At 43.4% G+C, this 27,205-nt stretch overlaps 1 protein-coding gene across 5 annotated transcripts in view; it reads left to right on the forward strand.

The window, feature by feature from the left end:
• Positions 1–27,205, forward strand: part of TBC1D30 (TBC1 domain family member 30) — a 142,995-nt gene that overhangs the window by 27,062 nt on the left and 88,728 nt on the right. For 3 of the 5 annotated variants that reach the window (XR_013813699.1, XM_079774862.1, XM_079774863.1), the window contains exons 3-6: positions 21,586–21,647; positions 22,142–22,207; positions 24,007–24,132; positions 25,771–25,956. Coding sequence is in view for 4 of the 5 variants with exons in the window: in XM_079774862.1 (XP_079630988.1) it covers positions 21,586–21,647; positions 22,142–22,207; positions 24,007–24,132; positions 25,771–25,956 (440 nt within the window). In the remaining variant the exon portion in view is untranslated. Of the gene's footprint in view, positions 1–17,110; positions 17,493–21,585; positions 21,648–22,141; positions 22,208–24,006; positions 24,133–25,770; positions 25,957–27,205 lie in introns of those variants that run through there. The other 2 variants (XM_079774864.1, XM_079774865.1) reach the window with 1 other exon arrangement.

The following is a 27,205-nucleotide window of genomic DNA, read 5'->3' on the forward strand; positions in this document are numbered from 1 at the left end:
AGACGCTTATGGCCTCATGGGCAGTTGGCATTGCATTCCCTCTCAACTCCCTATTCTGTTTTTGTCCTAATATGCCATTCATAGCATCCTTTCAGAAAACAGTGATCACGGATCAAAGGCTAAAGCTTCCTTCCCCAACTGGTTTGTCCCCATCCAGAAAAATAATGTTCATTGTTGCTGCTCAGATGCTGTTTATCTCTCACCTTCCTCTCTTCTTCACATTGCTCCTCCCCCGCTGTGCTCTGGGCAGGAGGAGTTACACGCGGGGCTTAAGACGTGGCACGTTCTCGCTTGCCATGTGCTGTGCCCTCTGCCTGGGCTTCTTTTCTCCTCTACCTCTAAAGGGCAGCTTCTGTGTTAGGAAGCGGCTGGGGCATGATCTGTTCTGGAACGCACTTTTGACCACATAGTCTGCATTAGGTGCTTGCTCTTTTCAGGGTCATCCTGGCCACATGGAACTATCATAACTCTGTTTCCTGGTCTGCATCTCATGCTGGACAGTTCTCGGACAGTCTTGATGTTCCCAGTGTCTAGCACATTACTCTCACAGAGTAAATGGTCGAAAATATTTGCTGAAAGATGAACTATATCTTGGACGATACTGCTATAAGAGACATTCAAAACTGTCACCAGCCAGGCCGGCATGGCTCAGGGGTTGAGCGTCAGCCAATGAACCAGGAGGTCACAGTTCAATTCCCAGTCAAGGCACATGCCCTGGTTGCCGGCTCGATCCCCAGTGTGGAGCATGCAGGAGGCAACCAATCAATGATTCCCTCTCATCATTGATGTTTCTCTCTCTCTCTCTCTATCTCCCTTTCTTTCTGAAATCAATAAAAATATATTTAAAAATAAATAAATAAAAACATTTAAAAACTATTCCTCTTTAAAAACAAACAACTGACACCAATTGCTGATCTGCAAAACTTACCCCCCCTTTTTTTTAATGGTATCTCTTATTTTTTATTGGAGTAAAATACACATAACATAAACTTTGCCATTGTAACCATTTTTAAGTGTACAATTCAGTGGTATTAAGTACATTCATGGTGTACCATCATCACTCCCATTCATCTTTAGAGCTCTTTCCATTTTGTAAAACTGAAACCCTTTAAACAATAGCTCCCCATTCTTCTCTCCCCCCAGCTCCTGGCAACCACCATTTAGTAATTGTCCTTGTGTGACTGGCTTATTTTGCTTGACAGAATGTCTTCAAGGTTCATCCATGCTATCAGAATGGTCAGAATGTTCTTCCTTTTTAAGACTGAATTAATATTCCACTGTGTGTATAGGCCACATTTTGTTCATCCATTTATGGACATGTGGGTTGCTTCCCCCCCCCCCCCCCACATTGGCTATTATGAACAACGCTGCTGTGAACATGGGGTGGCCCTGACTTTTTAGACAAGGCCTGCCTGCCCCTATGCCTTCCATACAGCACCACATAAAAATACGCCTTTAGTACCCGGATTCTTTACAGCCTCTATCCTGACCATTTCTCTCCATCTAGCTGCTTTCCGTCCTGTTCCAGTCTCCCCAGCTTTGATCTTGCGACTTGTTTTCCTCACTGCACCTGCTTCTAAGGCTTCTCTCTGCACTGGGGTGCATGCCTACCCGTGTTTGGTGTTTGTGGTTTCGGATCAGTGATGCTGCAGGTCCAGTCTGAAGATGTGCTTCTATACCTCATGGTGTTTGGGAGTTCTGGATAGACCGTCTCCCCTCCCCTCCCCTCCCCTCCCCTCCCCTCCCCTCCCCTCCCCTCCCCTCCCCTCCCCTCCCCTCCCCTCCCCTCCCCTCCCCTCCCCTTCCCTTCCCTTCCCTTCCCTTCCCTTCCCTTCCCTTCCTTTCCCTTCCCTTTTCCTTTTCCAGTCTGCCCTCCCCCTTCCCCCAGGTCTTTATCTCCCACGTTTCCAGCTATTCCCATCAGAGAAAGGAGGATTCACTGGCCTCAGCCCTCCCAGGCTCTGTCCATCATGAAGCCTCTCCTTATCCTTGCCCCGCCCCCCATCTCCCACGATGGGAAGGCCAAGGGACCTCCTGTACTAGAGACGACCTACAGCACAATATAACGCCCACTCCCAACAGCCCTTGTTAGCGGGTCTGGGCGGGGAAAGGGGGTGAGAGCAGTTTGTTTCACTTCTGTTCCGACGGGGGCCGTGGTGGTTCTCAGTTACCACATGCTCTTTTTCTCCTCATTCCTTCACTTCATTCTAAACCCGTTCCTTCTGTCATTCCCCAAAGTGCCACTGGCAGGAGGAGCTATTGTTTAAAGGGTTTCAGTTTTACAAAATGGAAACACACTTCACCACAGGTTTCAGGGTCGCCTGGAGGGAAGCTGCGGCCCGGAGGGAAATGAGATGGCCGACTGGTGAACTGAGTCTCAGACAGTATCATGCTTTGGACTTTCCAAGTGTTCTTTGGAATTTCTTCCCCTTGGAATTTCTCCGGACAGTCTTTTCCTCTAGCCTGTAGGGGTCTGTTAGGAGCTCAGCTGTCCTTACTGTGCGGAAGCCAGGAGGCTTAGGAGCTGGGAGGGTAACCTGCATCACTGCCCTGCCCCAGCTTTTCCCTCGTGGAAGAGCCAGGTGTAGGTACATTTGCTGCCTGTAGCATCCCTTCCCTGTACTTCCAACTCACGCGGACGAGGCCAGGCAGGAGGGTGGAAGCATTCGAAACATCTCTGACTAAAGTTCATTGCCAGTCAGATCGTGCACCACATTTTGTGATGCAAGTGTCCGACTCACTGCATCAGAGCTTCAGCGTCTCTAAGTGGTTAATGAAGTTTTTCTACTGTGTGTGATTTTGTGCAAGTTTTCAAACACGTTTTTAAAAGCCTGGGCAATTTGGTTTGAATCATCGCAGATGCTCTCCTCACTCTGAGACAGTGATTACGACAGCTGCTCCCTGCCCAAGAGGGTACATGACAATGGCACAAAAATTACTCACAACTGATTATCCCTCGAGTTTGTATCATTTAACATTTTCTGTCTATGGAGAGAGTTTTGGTTTGTTGCTTTCTCAGCTCATTAAGCTTCCTGTTTCTCGTTTCACATTTGGCAAATAATGTTTAGAGACAAATCATATCTGTAGTTTCTTGGGGAACTTCAAAGTGGCTCAGATATTTCCTGGATGCGTTATAGGGAGGGCTGATGGAGAGAGACGTGCACTGCGAGGTCTCTCTGTGGGCCCCGCCACATCTATATATATAAAAGGCTAACATACAAAGTGTCCCCTCAGTAGTTCAGCCGGGAGACTGGGAGTTCGATTGCTCGCTATGACGTGTGCTGACCACCAGGGGTGGCACAGAACATGGCGGGCGACCAGCAGCGGTGGCGGGGTGCTGAGGGAGCGAGGGAAGAAGGAGGCGGGGAACCTGATCAGCCCTGATTGCAGGCCTGGCCTAGGGTCCCTACCTGTGCACGAATTTCGTGCACTGGGCCTCTAGTATCATATAAGGTCACAGCTGGTCTTCTGTAGTCCTCACCTAAGAACTTCACTCGTCTGCTCTGGTATCATGGGATTTTTTTGTTAATTGGTTGTGCTAAGATGACCTTGTTGAAGATACTTCTTTGTTATCTCTACCCATATCTTATTTGTTTTAATAGGCAAATAATATAAGGGGAGAAATATACATAATTTGAGGAAATTGCGGACATTTCATTCATTTGGTAACATAAATGGGGCTGTGAACAAGTCAACATTCAGAGCTTCCAAAATGTTTTTTTGTTTTGTTTTGTTTATCCTCATCCGAGAATATTTTTCCCATTGATTTTGAGAGAGAGCAAAAAAGAGAGAAACACTGATGTGAGAGAGACACATTGATTGGTTGCCTCCTGAACTAGTCCCGACAGGGACCAGGGATCGAACCTGCAACCCAGGTATGTGCCCTTGACCAGGAATCGAATCTTGACCCTTTGGAGCGTGGGCTGATGCTCTAACCACTGATCCACACTGGCCAGGGCCCAAAATGTTTTTGATCCTGTTCAGATAAAAAATATCTGGTTATATTTTTTCGACTTAATGGATAGTGTGGCTTTAGAGTAAGACAGTCCTGGGTTCAAATCCCAACTCCATTGCTTATTCGTTGTAAGAAATTGGGAAAGTGGCTTAACCTCTTGGTTTGTTTGTTTGATCATTCATTCATTCATTTGCTTGTCCCTTGTTTCCTTCCTTCGTGAATAAAAAAATCAGAGAAGTACAAGGAAAAATACAATAAATTCCCATAGTCCCACCACTGAGAATTAACTATATTTGACTGTATTTTCTCTTAGTCATTTTTCCCTATCCCTAGTTAAAAAATTACCTCAATAATATATGTGTACACTTTCCTTTCACTCCCCATTGCTTGGAAAACAATATTTACCTTGTTCAATTAAAATGAGATAAAAAAATTAAAGCACCTGGCCAGTGCCTCGTCCAAGTAGACGATTGGTGTGTGGTCATTGTTGTTAATAGTTATTGCTCTCCTTCTCCTATGCTTGCTTCTTTTGTTGCACATCTCCATTAGAAAATATAGTCCTGGCAAATTGACGAACATATGCAAACGTTTTCTTTTGATGAGTTATTTCTCCTTCTAGGAAGTATTTGCAACCCTCAGCTTGAGGAATTGTTGTCACTACATGGAGGAATGTAGAATGCACCATAAAACTTATTTATAGCGCAAATAATGAAAATGTATTAAAAAAGCAGAACTTACTAATATAAATGATAGGCTACATTTGGGAAACTCTTTAATATAAAGTGATTGAACCCAATTATAAAATATTTCACACATTACTTAAAAAGCTATAATAGTGGAGGGACAGAAAGCTTGAGAAAAAAATTGCTTGCTTAAACTCTGCTGTGGAAGATTAATTTATATCATGCTTGCAGTGACCTCGCAGAGCAAGCTTCTGTCAGGTAATTAATGCTGGGGTTTTATTAATTTATGAAGAGCAGGGAAGGACTAGTTTGTCTTTATTGAACAAATTCTCTCCAAGTGACATGTTAAAAAAATTTAGGTGATGAAAAATATGAGCAACCTGTCAACTTAAATGAATATTCCTCTTTATGGGCTTCTTAGATTGTCTTTGCACTAAATTTCTATGCCAAAATGAGTGGTAGCATAATTAAAGAGCATGGAAGTTAGAGTGAGCAGGTAGCATAGTTTGTAATCTATGACAGTGTTAATAATGTCTTCCCTTTTAAAAATACTCTAAGTGCCTTTAATACTATAAATGATATAATAGGTAATACTTACACAGGCATACCTCAGAGATCTACAGGTTGGGTTCCAGACCACCACAATAAGTGAGTTGTAATCTTTTTGGTGGTAGAGGGTCTTGCCTTCAATTTGCAAAAAACATCTGTGAAGCACAATAAAGTGAGGTATGTCTGCGTAGAGGGTATGTTCAGGCAGTGTGATGAGTTTGTTACCGGGTATCATTTGATCCTTATGATAATCTCTCTGAAGTAGGCTATTTGATGGTCCCATTATGAACGAGGAAACTGAGACAATGAACTTACCTGGGTTTACATAGCTAACCCGGAGGAGCCGGGTTTCAAGTCTTGCAGCTGGTTCTAGGGTCTGTGATTTTCAACTACTATACTTTGCTGACTGCCATTATATCTAGAATTTCAAGAGCACCTCTTACCTGATAAGTAGAGCAAATATGTGATCTTGGAGCCTCGTATATTTTGGAAACTTGACAGGGAAACTAAAAATAGTATTTGTGGATTTTTTTTTTTTTTTGGTACACAGCACAAATGCCGGTCAAAATAACTGTTCATAAACACATCTACTCCCTTCTCTTGTGGTTGGATAAAAAGCCCTTCTTTAGTGAATGGGAAGGCATGCCTCTCTTCTTGACAGGCTGAGGTTATGATGTTCTTTATTTTATTAACTAGAGGCCCGGTGCACGAAATTTGTGCACTGAGGGGAAGGGGGGGTCCCTCAGCCAGGCTTGTGCCCTCTCACAGACCAGGAGCCTCACGATCAATCGCCCCAAAGAGGAAGGCCCTGCCCACCTGCCGCAGCCCATCAGTCGGTGGCCTGGGCCTCCCTCTTTGGGACAATCGTGGAGCTCCCTGATTGACCTATCGCCCCGCAGGTGGCCTCCCTCTGCAGGGCAATCATGGGGTGATGGCCAGGCCCCAACCAATCACATCACACCTGCCTTGGCTGGCCTGGCGCCAGTGGGTGTCATAGTATAGTCTTCCGGATGGTGGTTCCGCTGTTCGCCCGTCCGGTCGATTTGAATATTATGCTTCTATTATTATAGATATTTTTATTTATTTCAGAGAAAAAGAGAGAGGGAGAAAGATAGAAACATCAGTGATGAGAGAATCATTGATTGGATGCCTCCTGCATGCCCCCTACTGGGGATTGAGCCTGCAACCTGAGCATGTGCCCTGACCAGAATCAAACCTGGAACCCTTCAGTCCGCAGGCTGATGTGCTATTCACTGAGCCAAACCGGCTAGGGCTGATGTTCTTTATTTTTAATGTTCATGTGCTGAGTGTCCAATATGTGTGGAGCTGCAGGCAGGGGAGGAGAGAGATACAACAATGAATAAGCCTCAGTCCCTGTGTCAATGATCTATTGAGAGGAAAAGCTCGGCCTATAAATAATTCAAGGGCATGGATGAATCAGGCGGGGGAGTAGGCGAAGTCTGACATGTGGAAGACAGGTGTGAAGGCAGATGCCATTTTGAAATGTCAAGTCAGCAGGATCCCAATCTGCTATTCCTTGTGTGTCAGACATGCCATTGAAAACCACATTTACTAATGCCTACTGTATATCAGGCCCTGTGCTAGAAAGTTGTTTTGAATTTTCCTAAAATATGCTGTGGAACTTATTTTTGTTGTTAATCCTCATCTGATATTTTTTCATTGATATTTAGAGAGAGTGAGAGGGAGGGGGAGAGAGAGAGAGAAACAGCGATGTGAGAGAGACACATCGATTGATTGCCTCCCATTTGAGTCCCGACCCCAGGGCTGGGGAGCGAGCCTGCCCTTGAGCTGAATTGACCCTGGGACCTTCAGTCAGTGGGCGGACACTCTATCCACTGAGCCAAACTGGTGAGGGTGGGGACTTAGTTTTTTTTCACTGGAGAAATTTTTTTTAAATTTCTTTATTGATTATGGTATTGCATATGTGTCCTTATGGGGACTTAGTTTTTAAGTATTAGGAAGGTTTAAAATTTAGAGAAACCAGAGGTAATAATCTATTTCCTCCCTAGGAGCTGGCATTGCTGATTGATACTGGCATTAGGCCAGACCGACGTACTGCCGGTGACATTCTGGTGAGCTGGGACTAAAGACAGTGGTAATTAAAGGTGCCAGCGTTGCTACATATGGACGTGGGAATACTAGGCCACATTCATATTGCTTCTAGAAGAGAAGGAACACATAGAAAGTGTATTTATTAAGAACTGTCTGCTTCCTTAGGAGTTTTTCTCTATTACCAAAACTTTAGGTTGACTTTCAAACACTAGAACACATACATGATTATTCCCAAGGATACACTGGTGGACTCCTGTATGTCTATGTAGGTAAAGATAAAAATGAATGTCTGTCCCCAGATATGCTACCCTTTAGAATGCCGAGGCCTGTATTGACTAACATACCATAAAATTTCTCTTATTCCAAGTCTGTCACCGGTATAATTCAGAAGACATGCATGTTCCTTTTAATATAGTTCCTACCATGATTTGAAATTCTGTCTATTACCTGTCTTGGAGTCTTATACAATGGGAATAATGATGGAAAGATAATGTCAGGTTCTTAATAAATACATAAAAATTCAATTTGTTCAGAATATTCTTTAAAATTTTTAAAAAAATGTATTTATTGATTTTAGAGAGAGAGGAAGGGAGGAAGGGAGAGAGAAAGAGGGAGAGAGAGAGAAACATCAATTTATTTATTTATTTATATTTTTTAAAATATATTTTTATTGATTTTTTTTTTACAGAGAGGAAGGGAGAGGGATAGAGAGTTAGAAACATTGATGAGAGAGAAGCATCGATCAGCTGCCTCCTGCACACCCCCCATTGGGGATGTGCCCGCAACCAAGGTACATGCCCTTGACCGGAATCGAACCTGGGACCCTTCAGTCCCCAGGCTGACGCTCTATCCAGTGAGCCAAACCGGCTGGGGCAAGAAACATCAATTTATTGTTCCACTTATTTATGCATTTGTTGGTTGACTCCTGTATGTACCCTGATCAGGGATTGAACCCACAACCTTGGTGTATCGGGACAACACTCCAACCAACTGAGTTACCTGGACAGGGCTATTCTTTTGAAGTCAACAAAGTATAATGATACATTTAAAAATTCTTAAGAATTAAGGATCTTGTTTGTTTGTTTGTTTGTTTGTTTGTTTTGGTTTAAGCTTCATTTTATCTGAAAATATAATAACCCAAACTATTTTCTCTAAGTATTGAAGGTGGTCAACATTTATATTGGATTGAGGCATTCTTATAGAGGAATAGACTCTGAGTATCAGTTAAATTGATCTCAGAGAATCAGTTTTGGAAGCTATTGTACTGGTATTGGTAGTTAAACCCCACCTCATTCCAAATGTCCTTTCTCAGCGCTCCCGAGTGCTGGGCTTGCAGGTTTCACCTGAGAAGTCCAAGGGACAAGACATTTAAGGTCTAAGGCTGCATATTTCATTGCATTCTTAAATTTTGCTGTGTCTGCCTCTCTCTAATTCCAATTCACCAGTTCTGATTTAGCCCTTTGGAGTAAACATGAAGCTAGTCTCAATATTCCTTCCAGTGACTGAGGGTACCAGGGTAAGAGAATAACAGAGGGGCTGTTCTGGCCAGTGGGTCAGGCCCTGGGTCCTCTGCAGAGCAGACTTCTGGGTAGACTGCTAACAGGGCCATCTTAACCTTCATCTTGGACAGTAACAACGAACACTAAGAAAAGGAGGACACCCAAATATAAATGTGTTGAGTGCCTGTTTTGTAGCAGTACTGTGCTAGATGTTAATTCTAAAGATGAGGAATCTGAAACCCAGAAATTAAGTAGCTTGCCCAAGGACATACAGTGATAAATATGGGCATTGGAATTCTAACCCTGGTGTGCCTGCCTCCGTGGCCAGCACTTTTCTGACACACCACATTGCCTGCTGGAGGGCCTTATTGGGTGCAGTGACAGTACTTTCACACACTCCCTCAGCAGCCCACACATTCTGTCTTCTCTTCTGAATGAACCCAGCTGGGAGATGTCAGGCTCCCAGGCCAATATTAATGTTGGTTCTAATCTCTCTCCTCTTCCTGATGCTTTTCTCTTTTCACCACCAAAATTAAGCATATGCCTTATCAAAGACATTGCCCTTCTTCTCCAGGAACATATATTTCTAAGCTAAACTAATCTGCATCAATTTATAAGAAACACCTTTTTTTTATATTCCTTGACTGGGCCAAAGGAATCTTAGAATGGCTGGGTGCAAAAGGTTGGGAAATCTAAGCTAACTAGTTAATCATGACCAGGTTAAACAATGCTTTTATCTTCCAAAGTGATGTGTCTTCTAGTTATACTCCTCCTGATGTGGACGTAAAGTGTAATTGTGAATATCATAATTAAAGAACACAGCTGAGCTTTGTCCTTGGCCTACTTTCAGATGGAATTTAATAGCTCAGTGAAATAAAGCTCTGGGAAAGCATTGGAATATATGATACTCGAGAGGAGGCAGAGAGAATGGTATCCCTACAAGTGCTCGCATAGGATGAAAGGGAACCTTTCACACTGCCTTGCCACTACCCATGTGTCTCTCCCTCAGTAAAATGTAAGCTTCTTGAGGGTAGAGAATGTATTGAATTCATACTTTCTTTGGCCATACATAGCATAATGCCTTTTCTGCATCAGTTGATGAATAATTGTTTATGAATGAATGACTAAATAAAATAAATACAAAGATGTTTTTATATGGTCAACATGAACCTACCTCAAGTGATATTGAATCAATTTCAGTTATTTTGAGGCAAGAAAATACTTTACAGGAAATGACAAGCCAAGAGGACTAATAGGATGATTTCTAAAATCTTGGGTTATCTATGAGTTTCAGGTTACAAGGCCCTTTAATTGGATATTTCCAATTAAAGTACATTTAAGTACATTTCTGGTATGTACTCTAAAATGGGACTTCCACTCCAGCTGCGAATTAAATAACTATATAAGTTTTTAACTTCTACATATTTCTGGTCTGTAAATAAAACTAGTTATTCTTAAAATACTTCACCCCAAATATTTGAGTGTGTTTGAGGGGAGTGTTAGGGGTGATTTTGTGTTTGGAAATATCCAATGAAAGGGGATGGTCCTGAGAAAGCATAAATAGGGACCCTCAGGAGGTAGAAGATGGTGCTGAGTAGGATTTGGTGTTGGAATTTCAAAGCCTCTCTGTGCCGTGCTTGACAGAATCCTTTCTCTGAAATAAACAAAATACAAAAGGCACACCTGATTGTCTTCAAGGATGCCCGTGTTTAAAAAGAGAAATCAGTTTTTATGACTCAGAAGAGAAAATCATGCAATAAGAAAATAAAATGTCTCGTACAAAATGCGACGTGTCAGATCACTGTAAGGTTTTTTCCTTCCCCCTCGATTTCCTTCTGCTGCCCTGACTCCGAGTCTCTCTCATGAGAGACTTTTCTGATGCTTGTCACCATGAGCTCATAGTGTGTGGGCTCCGTCCTGGAGGAGGAGTAGAAAGAACTGCTTATTAAGGCCCCACGTTTAGGTCTGAGGAGCGTGCTAACATTGTACAGTGCTGGCCAGTTACTGTCGCGCTCAGTAGTGGCTCACAGACCTTCAAGAGCAGAGAGAACAGTGGCTTTTATGTCACCAGACCCCCACTCTTTCTGTTAGCAGGAGTCCAAGGATGTACCCATTCTGCCAATGGGCGACAGCACCAGACCTGATACCTGGTTAGATGCTCTGACCCTCAGAGGCTCCGTGCAGGTGAACGGCTCCCTGCGAGCCGGCGCTGCGGCTGCACGGATGGGTTCCAGGCCCCTTTCCGGGCAGCTGGCTCCCTGTGCCTTTTCTCTCTCCTCACAGCAGTCTTCCGGGCCTTTTCTCTTGGTAATTGTCACCACTAGTTCTGCTCAGTCCCTGATGACAGGCACGTAGGCCCTTTTTATTTTAAGACTTGACTGTTACACAAAAATAGCAGCATTAGGAAATCACAGGAGTCCCAGACCTGATTCCCTTCTGGAAGCCCCTGGGACACAGCTTTTATTTCTTATGTGGGGCTTCCTTTTTCTTCTGGCTCCTTCCCCCCTTTCCCGTTAAAGGAATAGTTTGCTTTTAAGACAGCCTTGCTCCCAGCACGTAGGCCTGGAGATCCCTGCTCCCTTGTTCCTGGGACCTCCTGTCTCCGGGGATCTTCCATGGGAATTGGAATCTCTGAGATATTCAGGGCATTTCCTCAAAACATTCATTTTCTTTAGCAATCCAAGCCATTCACATCCCATGTGAAGTTTTCACTGAGCCTTCTTTTTCCCACATTCAGCTTAGAATGTAATTGTTTGGGGCCAGACCAAGGTACGCTTTGCCCAAATGCGAACTCACTGATCCTATCTAATAAAGAGGGAATATGCTAATTGACCATCACTCTGTCACAAAGATGGCTGCACCCACAGCTGAAGCCAAGTTCCCATAAGGAGCCTTAATGAGCAATCAGCAGGGACCTGAGGCTACGCTCTCCCCCGCCCCCGTGGGGCTTGACAGGGGACCTCAGGCTGTGCCCCCCACCTTGCAGGGCTTGACCGCGGACCTCAAGGTGCGCTTCCCATCCTGGTACTGGGCTAGGGGACCTCAGGCTGCTCCCCCTGCCCCAGCGCCAGGCCGAGGGACCTCAGGCCGTGCCCCCCCACCCCAGCACCAGGCTGGGGGACCTCAGACCGCACCCCCCACCTGGCGGGGCTTGATAGAGGACCTCAGGGCACACCCCCTGTCCTGGTGCCAGGCCAGGGGACCTGAGGCTACGCCCCCTGCCCAGCAGGGCTTGACAAGGGTGGGACTGGTGGGTCTGGATCTAGCCCAATGGGGGCGGGGGGGGGGGGGCGGCCGGGTCTGGGTCTCACGTGATTTTGAGGTGCATGTGGGTGGGTGGGGACTTGACTCTGGGTCCCGTGGTGAGCCCCAGACTCTGACAGGAGGAAGGTTTTCATATACATTTTACTAATTTTCTTTCATCTCTAATACTTCTATTATAGAGAAAGGGAAAATAGCAATAGTAAATTATTTCCTCTAATTAATTCCCTTTTAATGTGCACAGATTTTGTGCACTGGGCCACTAGTAGTATTTGATGAGTAACAGTCACTTGACCAGTAAAGAGTGATGGTAAGGTGGATTGGGTGGACATCTCGCCCGCTGTGGGCCTCAAGCAGCGTCCATGCCGGCCTTGTTTCCTCTGCAGGCTGCCGGCAGATGACATCTTTTGCTATTTGACAAACAATATTCCAGACATGATTAAGAAACCATGACTCACACAATAACTATAATAGTAGGCTTGTGCCATGGCCGCTTTCAGAGCATTGTATTTTAGTGCCCATTTAATTATCTGTTTGCTATAAATGTTGGCAGTCTTGGTTTTCCTCTCTAATGTAAACAAAATAATATTATTTAATTCCCCCGGCTAGTTATTGCTATAATAATAGAAACTCTTTGAAACTTTCTTTTCTGGTTTCAACTTCTGTGTAAGTTTAGAATGGGACATTTTTTTAAGGAAGCCTTTATTTATTTTAAAAAAGAAAAACGAGCCAGTTTTTGCTTATAGTAAGTCTAATAGAGGTGGAATAGAATTTTCATCTTGAAAGTAAACAAGCCCTGTCACTACTAGTAAAAAGTGGAACTGAAGAAGGATTTGAGAGAGAGGCCCTGTTGTCAGTCATGATGTGTCTGAGTGGGCTAGCAGGCTAGGTCCAAGACTTGGGCTTTGGCCGTCCCGGAATTTGATTTCTTCAGCTCACTGAGAGTTGAGTGGACTCAGAGGTATTGCCTACGGCTAAGTGGTCAGTCTGTTTCCCTCCTCTGTGGCAAAGTTTCGATGGGAAGTGAAATGCCAATCAGAAGTTTGCATGATGAGCATGGAGCCAGAGCCAAAGGGACCGGATGGTCTGAGTGGCCTGTCAGCCAGCCTTGGGAGCTGGATGTCCGTGTCTGTCCCCAGAGGCAGTGTTGGAGAGCAGAGGGCCTGGCTCCTCCTCTTGGCGGGCAAGGCTGTCTTTCCTGCTGGCCCAGTGCTGGCAGCTGGGCGTGAATAGCCTCTCTTGTTAAAACAGAACACAAACCCTCTGAGGTTTGAGCAGATGAGAGCTCGGGAAGACGAGACTGTGCATGCGGTTACCAGCTTGTTTTCCAGGATTCCACCTCTCCTTCCAGTTTTCTGTCTTTGATTCTGGGTGTTCATCACCCTCTTCACCCCAGGGGCCTGTTGTGCCCTCTAAAACACTGGCCAAAGCCAAGCATCAGGCCTCTTTCTGTGATTGAGATGGACCAGAAGAGGGAATGGACAGCTCATTAAAATGAGGAGAAAGCTAACGGAAAACAAACATGTACCAAACCTATAAAATCATCAGGCTGCCCGGCCAGTATGGCTCAGTGGTTGAGAGCGTCGACCTGTGAACTAGGAGGTCATGGTTTGATTCCAGGTCAGGGCACATGCCTGGGTGGTGGGCTCAATCCCCAGTAGGGGGCATGCAGGAGGCAGCTGATCAATGATTCTCTCTCATCATTGATGTTTCTATCTCTCTCTCCCTCTCCCTTCCTCTCTGAAATCAATAAAAAAATATTTTTAAAAACAATCATGCTGATGAAGGATAGATTTCTGCGTGTGAGCGTGGTGTGGAACCTACACCAGTTAGTCACGACCAAGTTAAACGATGACTTCATCTTCTGAAATGATGAGGCAGAGCACTGCCTTTTTCAAAGCATCTTGACCTCAGTCGGGCAGGCGGAACTGAATAGTTTACACATCCCTTATCCACCTGGTTTATTTGTGCAGATGACTAATCTCATTGTAACAGATTCTTCTATATGAAATGTATATTTCATGCTTAGAGCTGTACCATTTCTGACGTTGTCCTCAAATTCTGGGGGCACTTCACAAAACCCAGAATGTACTGATTACAAAATAAATGTGCCAGAGTTAGTAGAATGACTTCTTTATTTATTAATTTTTTTTTAGCTCTTTCAAAATATCATTAGGAATACATTTAAAAAATATTCAACACTTTTCAATCAATAACAGCCTTTGGTTTTGATGCTCAGGTTGTTCCATCCGTGGCCAGTAGAAGCCTATGCATGTGGCTCCTGTGTCCTTTTGAGGTGACCCCATTAGTCTTGGAGCACTTGCTTCCTTTCTGAGCTCATCAAGATGTTTCAGGCTCATCTTGTACTTTCTCTGGCCCAGTTCTGGGATCAGTCACACCTCCAAAGAGCCCTCGGTTCTTTTTAGTGGGGAATTGTTTTAGAGACCACAACCTGGGGCCTGCGGGTGTTCATAGCTGCTGGGTTGTCCTTACTTTTAAACGTACCCGTGGATACATATGTATTTTTGAAAAGAAAAAGGATGTAAGAAAATCTGTTGTCTTTTTTGGTTTTGTTTTTTTTTTTTTTGGTATGCTTGTATTTCCTGTTACATTGAAAACATCTTGGTTCCTTTTGACATTACCATAATTATTTATTTGTTTTGTCTATAGTATATATAAGAATTAAAAAAATAACTCCAATATTACTAATGACAAAGATACCACTGAATGAGATGTAAGACTTTGTTGCAGTTCTATTTGCTTTGGAATCACCCTTCATGTTCAGTCGTAACACTGTATTCTAAAGCAACTTATTTTTTTCTGTGTTCTTACGTCGTGAAAGAAATCTCCCATTAAGTTCATTCATTTCCAATTTTTAAGGTTTTCTTTTATTTATTTTATTAATATAACTTGAGTCAAAACTATGTTATGTAAGGCACATCCAGAGAAGGCTCAGTTTTTCATTCTTGTCTCTTACGACCACACTGTTCTCTCCCACATAAATAGTCTTTTTTTAAAAAAATTTTTTTCAAATAAGTTTACATTCAAAATTATTTTTTATTAGTTTCAGGTATACAGCAAAGTGGTTAATCATATACTATACAAAGTGGTCCCCTGATATTTCAAGTACACACCTTGCACCAAATGTAGTTATTACAATATTATTGACTACATTCCCTATGCTGTATTTTATATCCCCATGAATATTTTGGAACTACCAGTTTGTAGTATTTAATCCATTCATGCTCTGGCAACCCTCAGACTGTTCTCTGTGTCGATGAGTCTGTTTCTATTTTGTTTGTTCATTTATTTTGCTCTTTAGATTACAAACACAAGTAAAATCATATGGTATTTGTCTTGCTCCGACTTAATTCACTTAGCATGATACCATGTAGGTCCATTTCATGCTGTTACAAAGAGTAAGATTTCATTTCTTTTTATGGCTGAGTGATATTCCATTGCATGTATGTACCACAGCTTTTTTATCCACTCATCTATGGATGGGCGCTTGGATTGCTTCCATATCTTGGCTATTGTAAATAATGTTGCAGTGAATACAGAGGTGTAGATATTCTTTCAAATTAATGTTTTGGGTTTCTCCGGATATATACTAAGAAGTGGAATTGCTGGGTCATAAGGCAGTTCCATTTTTTACTTTTTAGGGAAACCTCATTCTGTTTTCCATAGTGGCTGCATTCCCAATAACAGTGCACCAGGGTTCCCTTTTCTCTACATCCTCTCCACACTTGTTTGTTGATTTATTGACGATGGCCATTCTGACAGGTGGGAGGAGATCTCATTGTGGCTTTAATTTTCATTTCTCTGATGATTAGTGACTTGGAGCATCTTTTCATATGTCTAATGGCCATTTGTATGTCCTCTTTGGAGAGTGTCTATTCAAGTCCTGCAGCCATTTTTAACTTGCATTATTTGTTTTTTTATTTTTTGGTGTTGAGTTGTATGAGTGCTTTGAAAATTTTGGATATTAACCCTTTATCAGATATATCACACATAAATGTTCTTTAAATTAGTTTGTGTTTTATTCATCTAGTGTTTTTTTTAATGTTAGCAAATACAAATATATTTGTATTTCCCCCCACATCCTTTCCTTCCTCATTCTTCATTCTATATATATATATATATAATTGATTTCAGAGAGGAAGGGAGAGGGAGAGAGAGATAGAAACATCAATGATGAGAGGGAATCATTGATTGGCTGCCTCCTACAGCCCCCTACTGGGGATCAAGCCCGAAACCGGGGCATGTGCCCCTGAACAGATTGAACCGGGACCCTTCAGTCTGCCGGCTGACCTCTATCCACTGAGCCAAACTGGCCAGGGCTTCATTCATTTTTTATGATTAACATTCCACTGGTGAGTGTCGTAATTTAAGAATGATTTTAAAAAACACACAGTAATGATACTTAGTTCTGAACTACTGAATTGGATCTCTAGCTGGAGAGATGAAGCACTTTAAAAAAAAAACAAAAAACTGCTTTTAATTGGGAACACTTCTTTTTTTTTTCTTGAAACCCATACTTCCAAGATAAAGAACCAGCTCTGTGGTTGAGTATCATTGATGTTTCATCATTCCCTTCCTCTCTGAAACCAATACAAATATATATTTAAAAAAAAGATAAAGACCTATCATTACGACTACCATTTTTTAAAATGTGCTCACTGTGCCTCTCTAAGCTGCCAGGAAAGAGTTCAAAACAATTTGGGATGAAGCTCGGGCTTCGCCTTGTGCCAGCCTCTGGATGACCTCCGCTCAGGGGGAGGGGGCACTTGCATCTCACTGGTGTTCTGCACCGGAGACTTGCTCCCTTTGGTGCCCACTCCAGCCCCTCCCAGACTTGGCGAGAAGCTCAGAAATCCTCTGGTGCTGCTTCTGGTTCCTGAGCGCAGTGGCTCACCCACCCGCTCAGGGTTTCGGGGCTCCGCAGCTCGGCTGCTCCTGGGCCCTAGAGCCTCCCCTTCCGCGCACAGTGATGCCAGCATTGGGGGCGGGAGCGCCGCCTCCGTCTCCCGAGCGCTCCCGCCCTCCTCCCCGCCCCAAGCCCTCTCCTGCCTCAGCCGTGCGGCTCCGGCTCCGCACTGCAGATGCCTGCTGGCCGCCTGGCGCTCGTAGGCTCCGCTGGTGCCCCGCCGGTCCCCTCCACCCCCGAGCACTGGCGGCACTCACGCTGTTCCCAAGGGACCCGCGACTGAGCAGTCTCGGAGCCACCGAGAAGCCTCTACGCTGGTGGCGGGGCAGAGGGGTACCCAGGTGGACTGTGGCTGCACCGGAGCCCGGGGCGCTCCTGGATGCGGCAGGACAAACTGCCCGGCTCCCTGAGGCGCGGAGGGAGATGCCTGAAGCGGCAGGGTGGCGGCAGCGGTGGCGGCGTGGGCACCATCCTGAGCAATGTGCTCAAGAAGCGCAGCTGCATTTCCCGGACCGCGCCCCGGCTGCTCTGCACGCTGGAGCCGGGTGAGGACCCTGGGCTGCAGATGGGGCGCCCCGGGAGCTGGTGCTGCTGCCGCCTCTGCCTCCGCGGGGCTCTGCTGGGGCTCTGCCTAGGCCGGGGACCGCCCGCGGGCCGCCGAGTGCGGGGTGCCGCGGCTTGGCGCAGGCGGGGCCGGGTCAACCTGGGAAGGCAGATCGCAGAGCGGGGCCTGGGCGGAGGCAGCGGCCTCCCAAGGCGCGGAGGACCCGGAGCTTCGCCTGCGGCCCAAGGGCCCCCACTCCTGCGGCCTGTGCGTGGTCTGGTCCTGCTTGTGCCCGGAGCTGGGCAAGTGCTGGCGCCTGCCCGGGCTACCCGAGGCCGCGCTACCAATTGGGCGCCAGGCTTATTTGAAAGAGGTGGAGAAAAAAAAAAAAAGCACAGGTTTGATATTTGGGGTCTGAGGGGAAGGCAGTGGCTTCAAAGGAAAAATCGGCGGGGGAAGGGGGGAAGGGGGTGGCGGTAAGAGGGGAGGAAATTTGCTGAGGGTCCCGCGGCGTGAGTGCTGGGGTCAGCTCGCCTGGAGCCTCTAATGTGTGTGTCCGGGCTCGGAGCGGGCAGGAAACACCTAGGCAGCCTAGAGATCCTTTCTTACAGGTAACGTCTGGGAGCGCACCTGACTGTGCCAGGCCAGGCCCTTTTTGCTGTCAGCCTGTGTTTACACATCCCTGCTTCTCCAGGCTGCGTAACTCCGCGCCTGCGGCACCATCCGGCATCCCTCCCCGGGGCTTTATGAGCCCGGCCCTGGCGCGGGAGCCTGGGCTCAGAGCTTTCTGGCCAGGGCGGCCGCAGAGGGAGCCAGCTGCGCTCGCCCGCCCGGTGCTTAGCGCTCTCCTGCCCCTGGAGTGGCACCAGCTGGGTTCCAGGCGGGTTCCACCTTCCCCAGCCCCTGCCTCCCAGCGCCTTCGGAGACCTGCTAGCCTGAGGCTGCAAGGGAGACTCTGCCACGCACTGAGCCCTCAAAGGGTGGTAAGCCTGGCTGCCTTTCCGAACCTCGTGGTTCCTTTGTTTGTCTCCCCAAGGAAGTGTCTAGTTACAGAGACTGGAGTGTTTATTCACCGTCTTACTTTGCCCTTTTAAAAAAAATCTCCTTCCCACATTAGAAGTGTTTTGTATTTCTGAACCCGGAACAGCTGTGATGATCAGATAAAATATAAACCTTCTCTCCCCCCCCCCCCCCACACACTTCATGCAGTTAGACCAGTGGTCGGCAAACTCATTAGTCAACAGAGCCAAATATCAACAGGACAACGATTGAAATTTCTTTTGAGAGCCAATTTTTTTTTAAAACTTAAACTTCTTCTAACGCCACTTCTTCAAAATAGACTCGCCCAGGCCGTGGTATTTTGTGGAAGAGCCACACTCAAGGGGCCAAAGAGCCGCAAGTGGCTCGCGAGCCGCAGTTTGCCGACCACGGAGTTAGACGAATCGGTGAAAATGACCTGATTTCAGCTTTTGCCTACAGGCAGCAAATGATCAATTCTAGTTCAAGCCTGTGACTCATTTCTGACAAGGAGAAAATAGTTGTGGTTTTGACTGACTTAACGCCAGCTGGATTTCAGCGCCGCCGGGCACTCGGCAGGACTCTCGGCAGGTGCTCCGAAAAGTCCGGGGAGTATTTTGGGGAACACATCCAGGGAATCCGGGCTTTTAGGTTGATAGAAATCATTCCGTGCGGACCGAACTTCCTGGTCTTTGTTATACTAAAGCAAACGTCATGACTAGACCTCCTCCATTCAGCACCCTGGGTCTGGACAGCAACCTCACCACCGGCTGTGTTTCTTCCAGCCTTAAATCCTGCACTGGAGCTGGAGGCACTCTTGTGGCCATTGCTTCATTTCTGGGCACTGAGGCCTGGGCTAGACCAACTCAGAGAGATGAGAATCTGTGGGGGTGCTGAATATGTATTGGGGGAAGAAAATGTTATCTACCCAGACAGTATGGTTTTGAACCTGAAGCTTTGAAAAGAAGTATCTTGGGTTTCTCTACCCCACAGCTTGACTTTAGAAATGTGGGACCCATCTCATGTATTCACAGCCTTCTCCCAGGACTCCACCAAGGGCATCTGCATACTCTCCTGGGCTTGGGCAAGTCAGACACATCTCTTTCCAGCTTCTTGCCTCCGTATATATGTTTTTAAAAAGACAGGTCTACTTTATTATTATAATTTTGCAAATTCTGAAGGTTGTTCCTACCCACGTGCCAGCCCTATATAGTTGTGGAGAGGTTTTCAGTATGCCTAATCGGCTATCAACATCTTAGAAGCAAACATTTCATCATAAACGGCAATCATAAATTGTAAAACTGAATGCTGTGGCTAATGTTTGGTATATCTTGACCCTTGAACTTTTAAGTCATGTCTTTTAAAAAGTGACTTAAAATGTAATTGCATTGATTTTGAAATTGTAGGAAAAGAATATATAGCATTTTTAGATTTGATCATATTATTTTTAAATACAATTTAAGTAGGAATAAAAATTGTCATTTAATTTTACCTCAATAACGACAGCACATATGCTTCTAACATGGAATTCCGAATTAAAAAAGCCCAATATAAATATCAAACATATAGTCTTTATGTATTCTCCTATTTATGTACCTCAATTCCATAGATTTGGGATTTGGAACAGTTAAGTTCCAAAATAAAGTTAAAACTTTGGAACTTTATCTAAAGTTGTAGGTAACTTAGCATTAGAGTTCAGTTATATTTTTAGCTTGTAGTCTATAATTAAACATACAAACTTTTCTTTTCTCCAATAACTAAGTTTATTAAGACACTAGTAGCCCGTTTGCACGAAGATTCGTGCAATAGACCTTCATTCACCTGGCTGCCTGCACCAGCTTTCTGCCGGCACCGGGGACCCAGGCCTTGGCTGTGGCCACCGCCTTCTGCCTTTTTCAGGGTCGGGGCTTGGCCCCGGGCGGTGGCCTTGGGCTTGGCGGCACCCAGCATCCCTGCTACCGATCGCAGGAGCCGACCCCCAGTGGTTTCCTGCGATGGGTGCAGGCTCCCCGCTGGTGCCCAAGGCCGGGAAAGCCTCCGCCCGAGGCTTTCCCGGCCTTGGGCTCCGCCACACCCCAACGTCCCTGCAACGGTTTCCTGGTGGGCGTGGTTGGTGGGCGTGGCTTGGTTAGTGGGCGTGGCTTGGATGTAGCGAAGGTATGGTCAATTTGCATATTTGTCTATTATAAGGTAAGATAATTTAAAAACATGGAAATCTCCAATAGGACTGCTAAGGATTCCATAATTGGGAAGGCAATGACATTATTTTTATAACTTTTGATATTCCACTGACATTTCCCTAATAGACATAATCCACTCAAATGCCCTAGAAAACAAATTCTGTAAGTAGAAAATTCTCTTCCTAAGTTTCATAAATATTAATTATACAATGCTAGGTGATTTACAGTTAATCATCATAACTGTCTACTGAGATAAGTATTATTTATCCTAATTTTAAAGATAAAGAATTGAGACTTCCCTAGCCAGTTTGGCTCAGTGGATAGAACACTAGCCTGTGGACTGAAGGGTCCTGGGTTCTATTCCAGTCAAGGGCACATACCTTGGTTGCAGGCTCCTCCCAAACCTGGGCCCTGGTTGGAGCATGTGCATGAGGCAACCAATTGATGTGTTTCTCTCATATGGATATTTCTGTCTTTTCCTTTCTCTTCTACTGTCTAAAAATCAATGGAAAAATATCCTCGGGTGAGGATTAAAAAAAAGAAAAAAGAATTGAGACTGAGGCAGGTTAAATTATTTATTTGACTCTAGGAACCAAAGTTGAATGGAGGGCTCCCTAACTCCAAGCCTGTGATGTCTTTTTTAAAAAATTTTTTTTGTTTTTTGTCTTGGCACTACTCCAGACAACTGTGGAAACCACCATCTTAGGTGGAAAGCTCCATTTTATTGCCATAGGATATTTTTTTTCTATAGTAACAACCAATATTCTTTTTCTTCAACAAAATAGACTAAAAATTAGTAAAAGTTTAAAAAACTTCATGATGGTTCAGTTAATTTTTACTTCTATTTTTGATGTAATTTATTTTCTCCCAAAATAACAGTTATGTGTTTTCTTTTAGGAGTTGACACAAAGTTGAAGTTCACTCTTGAGCCGTCTTTAGGTCAAAATGGTTTTCAGCAGGTAACTTTATTTTTGGTTTTGATAATACTCTTCTTTTGGGGTATCTACAGGGTATATACTGAGATATATTCTCAAAATGGGAAAACTTTGACAAGCATAAGAAGACAAATCATTTTTAAAAATATAGACACTTGGGTTTATACTTCCCATGAAAATTTTTGTACTTTCTGTTAATGTTGCAAGTGTGAAAAAATTTACAATACCAAACATTTACTAATCTGAGTCCATAATACATGTTTTGGTTTCTGTACCAGTGCTTCCCAATTATTGTTCGTGGATTGCAGATGGATCACAGGTGTGTTAAGGGTGCCCAAGGTGGGGCTTGGGGCAGTCATAGTCCTCACACCAGTCATATCTGGCTGAAAGAAGTTGACTGTTACCCCAATGTGCTGTACAAAGTTTATGCTCTACAGATGTCAAGATGAAAAAAAGATTGAAAAGTGCTTACCCAGGCCAATAGCATAATTTTGCCAGTATTTCTTCTTTGTTCCTAGTGGTATGATGCTCTCAAGGCAGTTGCCAGACTATCAACAGGAATACCAAAAGAATGGAGGAGAAAGGTAAGGAGGATTTGTCGGGCTGAAATACAAAAGGGCCATCACTCTGTCCCTCTTTAAATCTCTGGAATGTAAAAAATGACATTCTAAATTTAGTAATTTGAAACATGTCCCCTTTCATTATTCATTCACTCAGTATTTATGGTTATTTATTCTGTACCAGGTACTGTCCTAGGTACAGGGGATATAGCATTGGAAAGAAAAACCAGACCAAAATGTTTGTATTTATGTAGCTTACAGTGAATAAAATATAAAGTATGTCAGGTGGTGATAAGTGCCATGGATAAAAATAAAGCAGAGAAATAAATGAAACTGTGGGAAATGGTGATAAGGAGGTGGAATTTTAAACAGCAAAGTGACATTTAAATGGGGCTTTCAGGAGGTGAGCAGTGGGCCATGCAGCTACCCTGGGGGAAGAGTATGCCAGAAAACACTCAGGTGGGAGCATCTCAGGAATATACAAGCAAACGCAACAGGACGGGGTGGCCGAAGTGCGGTGAAAAGGGGAAAAGCAATAGGAGAGAGGGTCATACAGGTAGTGTTATGGGGTTAGGAGGATGGCAGATCGTGTAAGACCTTGTAGGCCATATAGGACTTTGCTCGGTGTGAGATGGGAAGCATTGGGTAGTTTTGAGCAGGGGAATTTCATGATACAACTTATATTTTAAATGGGCCACTCTGGTTACTAACTTGAGAATATGAGGGACAAGGACAGAAGTGGGAGACTAGTAGAGACTTATAATAATTTAGGCAAGAGATGGAGAAGCGGTCTGATTCTAGATATATTTTCAAGGCTGAGTTGACGAATTCCTATTAGATTGAAGATGAGGTAATAGGATGCCAACGATGACTTCACGATTTTGACCTGAGCTACTGGAAGGGGAGAGTTACTATTTACTCAGATGGGAGGAGCAGATGTGTGTGCTCATATGTATGCATGTGTAGTTGAGGTGGTGATGGGTTAGATGATCGGCTTTGTATCTATTAAGGTTAAGATGCCTATTAGATATCTAAGTTGAAGGTGTCAAATGGGCATTTGGACATATGATTCTGATGCTTAGGAGAGAAGTCTGAGTGGAGATATTAATCAGTGATATTCCTGCTAACTATGTTTAGATACCAAAACTTGAAGTGCTTTCTTGTTATATCAATTTATAGACCTAGTCTAATTCTGCTAGAATTTGAATATCGGGGGTTCCTCAAAATATACATTAAAAATGACATTAAGAAATACATCTTTTAGAAACTACTTTTCAAGATAATGTGTAAAAATAACCTTTGACTCTAAAAAATGTTGAAAGGTATTCATTATGGGAGCTCATCTGTCGTGTGTGTGTGTGTGTGTGTGTGTAGAGAGAGAGAGAGAGAGAGAGAGGATTTAAAAGCAGAGACCACCTCATGGTGAGAAAAGGCCCATTCTCCATGAGTGACCAGGTGGCTATTGCTCAAGCATAGACAGCAATTCAGAGCCAAATATAACAAGCTTGTAACATAATATAGCTAATTCAATGAACTGAAATAAAATTTGAAAAAAAAATTTTAACAGTATTCCTAATGTTAGGTCTATTGCTTGGTACATAGTGGAACTCAACAAATGTTAATTGAAAATTTGAGCACATGAAAGGTCCTAATTGATGCAATTCAGTACAATACACATCTCAGTGAGGCTCTTCTGGATTTCTGCATGTGGGCTATTTCTGGTCTAGGAACAGTTCCCATTTTCTTGTTGGATGCAATAACTAGTCCTAGGAAAGGTGAAATTATGTATTTGACTTTAGCATTCTTCTTTATTCATATTTTAGGTTTGGTTGACCTTGGCAGATCATTATTTGCACAGTATAGCCATTGATTGGGACAAAACCTTGCGTTTCACTTTCAATGAAAGGAGTAATCCGGATGATGACTCAATGGGAATTCAGATAGTCAAGGTAATGCCCCTGAGCTTGGCCTGCTGTCCTAACTTAGAAGGAAGATTCTAAGAGCCAGGCTTTTCCTGGATAGAGCATCAAGCCTTATAGTCTGAATGTCTGTATATTTTCTGTTTCTTCTTTAGTTAATAGCTTTTTAATGAAGAACTTTGACTATATACATTGTCTTCAAAAGTTTGTATGTTGCCAGTAAGAATAAAATGTTTCCATTCATATTCAACTTACTTGCTCACATGACAGAAGATGAAATTTATTTTTATTTTTATTTTTTAGCACTGATCAGTGCTGTTAACTGGATTTTCACATAAAAGTAAAGTTAAGGATAGTTCTATTATACTAATTGGGCTCTTATTAGGGTCTTTGATAATTTCTTAGCTGTCAATTTATGAATATAATTAGATTGACTGGTAGGTCAATCTAATTAAACTAGCTGGTCAAGGGTTCAGACCAGCTCTGGAGGCAGCGGTGGTTTGCCAACCTGGATTATTACAGTTGGTTAGGACCTGGTGCCAAAAGCCAACGCTGCTGATTCGATTTGATCTCACTGTTATTCTCTTACATAAGCCTGCAGCACGTGGCTTTTAATCTTATATGAGTACATCACAGTGTAACACTAGGCTGAGGTTTTAAAAGGAAACTTGTTTCATCTAAATTTTGGTCACCACAAGATGGCTAATGTTTTGGCAGATTTGAAGTGATTTTTTTTTTTTCTGTACTAACTAAAAGGAGCTACTTTCTGATCTAATTTGGTCTGTTTCAGACAAATGGTAAAAATATTTTATGGGATTTTATATGGTATGCTTGAAAAGCCTTTACATTTTGACATTTCAGCTGTTTATTTGGAATTTCAGTATGTGTTTCTCACAGATGAAGTATTGCATATTTGAAATATTTTCTTTCTGCTTAAATTGTAAATTAAGGCAATGCACATTTTATAACGATCACATTATTAAGAGGATCTTTTATTTTATCATTGAAGTGAATACTGTGTCAGTAAAATGACTTCAGCTCCTGAGAATCATAGTCTCTGCCTGGTAATAAAATTATGGATAGTGCCCTAATTAAATGTTAAATTTTTGTCTGTTTTACACACATTTATAAAACAATTTGGATAGAATAATTTTTCTGTTTTAGACAGAATGATTCTTCTGTACCTCTACAATACAGGTTGCATTTTTTGCGATTTTGGTTTTGCTCCTTAATACTATTTGGAGTTTTGATAGCTAAATAAACTTTATATCCTTTTCTGTAGAAAGAAGTAATGTTGGCATGTATCATACATATATTGAAATGACTTGTTTTATCTTAGATGTATTATTAAATAAACTTTCAACTTATATGAAATTTTGTTAATTCTAAGTCCCTCTTTGTGTTAATTCTGGAAACACTTTGTAAGTAGAAAATTTGCCTGACTGTAATTTCTCTTGAAAATGTCTAAGCATATTAGAAAACATTAGGCAAAAAAGGAAAGGAATTTCTTTTGACCCATGTTGCATATACAATTTTAAAAAAAACTACAGTTCATTAGATAATCTACTTAATGCTGAGGCAAAGAAATAACTACCGTTTTTGTTTTTATTTTTTGGTTTTGAGAGAGAGTATAGTGACTCTAAAAATGACTGTTTTCCTCTTATTTAGGATCTTCACCGCACAGGCTGCAGTTCTTACTGTGGCCAGGAGGCTGAGCAAGACAGGGTTGTGTTAAAGCGGGTCCTGCTGGCTTATGCCCGATGGAACAAGAATGTTGGGTACTGCCAAGGCTTTAACATCCTGGCTGCACTAATTCTGGAAGTGGTGGAAGGCAATGAAGGGGATGCTCTGAAAGTGAGTATCAGGCTTTGAAGAAGGCAGCTGAAATTCTTCAGAGAGTTAAATATTGGAACTATAATTTCTCTTCTCTGATGCCCACTTTTTTCCAAGGAGTTTGCCACACCTTCTTAATTACCCATGATACCATTTCTCCCAGGTTAAAGCCAGGTCAAGTGACAGACTCATGTAGCTACCAAATGTGAAGAGGATGATTAGGTGTTTAGATTCACTTATAAGACATCTGTTTTTAAAGCAAGTTAGTTATTAATTATATTAATACTTATTGTTGCATAACAAATTAGCTGCTTAAAACAGCAAACTTGGTATTACCTCACTGTTTCTTTGAGTTAGGAATCTGGGCGTGGCTTAACTGGCTGAGTCACATGATAATGGCATTCAAACTGTTGGCTGGGGTGTGGTCTCATCTGAAGGCCCAACTAGGTGGGAGCATTCACTTCCAAGTTCATTTATGTGGTTGCATTTATGTGGTTGCTGGAAAGCTTTAATTCCTCACAGGTCTTGGACTTAAGGGCCTGAGTTCCTTGCTGGCTATTGGCCAGAGCCCTTTTTTAGTTCCGCTTTGTGGGGCTCACCATTGTGCAACATTCTGGTTGGTATCCCTCAGTGAGCGAGAGAGTGAAAGAGAGTGAGCAACGTAGGAGAGATTAAGTTACAGATTTGAAGCCTATATATCAAAAATCACATTTCATCATTTTCCCCACATTCTGTTCATTAGGAGCCAGTCACTAGGTCCAGCCCATGCTCCAGGGAAAGGGCTTGTATAAGAGTATGACTCTCAGGAGGTGGGGAATCCCTAGGGTCATGGTAGAAAATGCCTACTCCACCAGTTATCCTAAATTCTGGTTGGATCTCATTAGATGGCTTTATTCTTGCATATCTGGGATAAGGTATGGAGGAGGTAGGCTGAGAGTGAATGTCTATGATGGAAGCAGTTTGCTTGGAGAAAGGTTATGGAAGCGAATAATATTTTAATCTTTGATGCCTAGAGCCTTTATTAGTAAAAAATAAATAAATTATGAAAACACTTCGAGCTGGGACACTAGCAGTTTAAGCATGTAGGTCTGAATGTGATTCAGTGAATCACCAGAAATAAGTCTTCAGGAGGAATGAAGCATTTTACACTTGGAAGATGGGCAATATGGGGTTGCTTCTTCTTCTTTGAATCCTCAAGACTGCTGTTGATTGCAATGCTTTGTGATGGATGGGATGGTTACTCAGTCATTGTATTCAAGAGCACCTTACC

The sequence above is a fragment of the Cnephaeus nilssonii genome (genome assembly GCF_951640355.1).
Source record: "Cnephaeus nilssonii genome assembly, chromosome: 6".
In the NCBI taxonomy this organism is placed as follows: Eukaryota; Metazoa; Chordata; class Mammalia; order Chiroptera; family Vespertilionidae; genus Cnephaeus; species Cnephaeus nilssonii.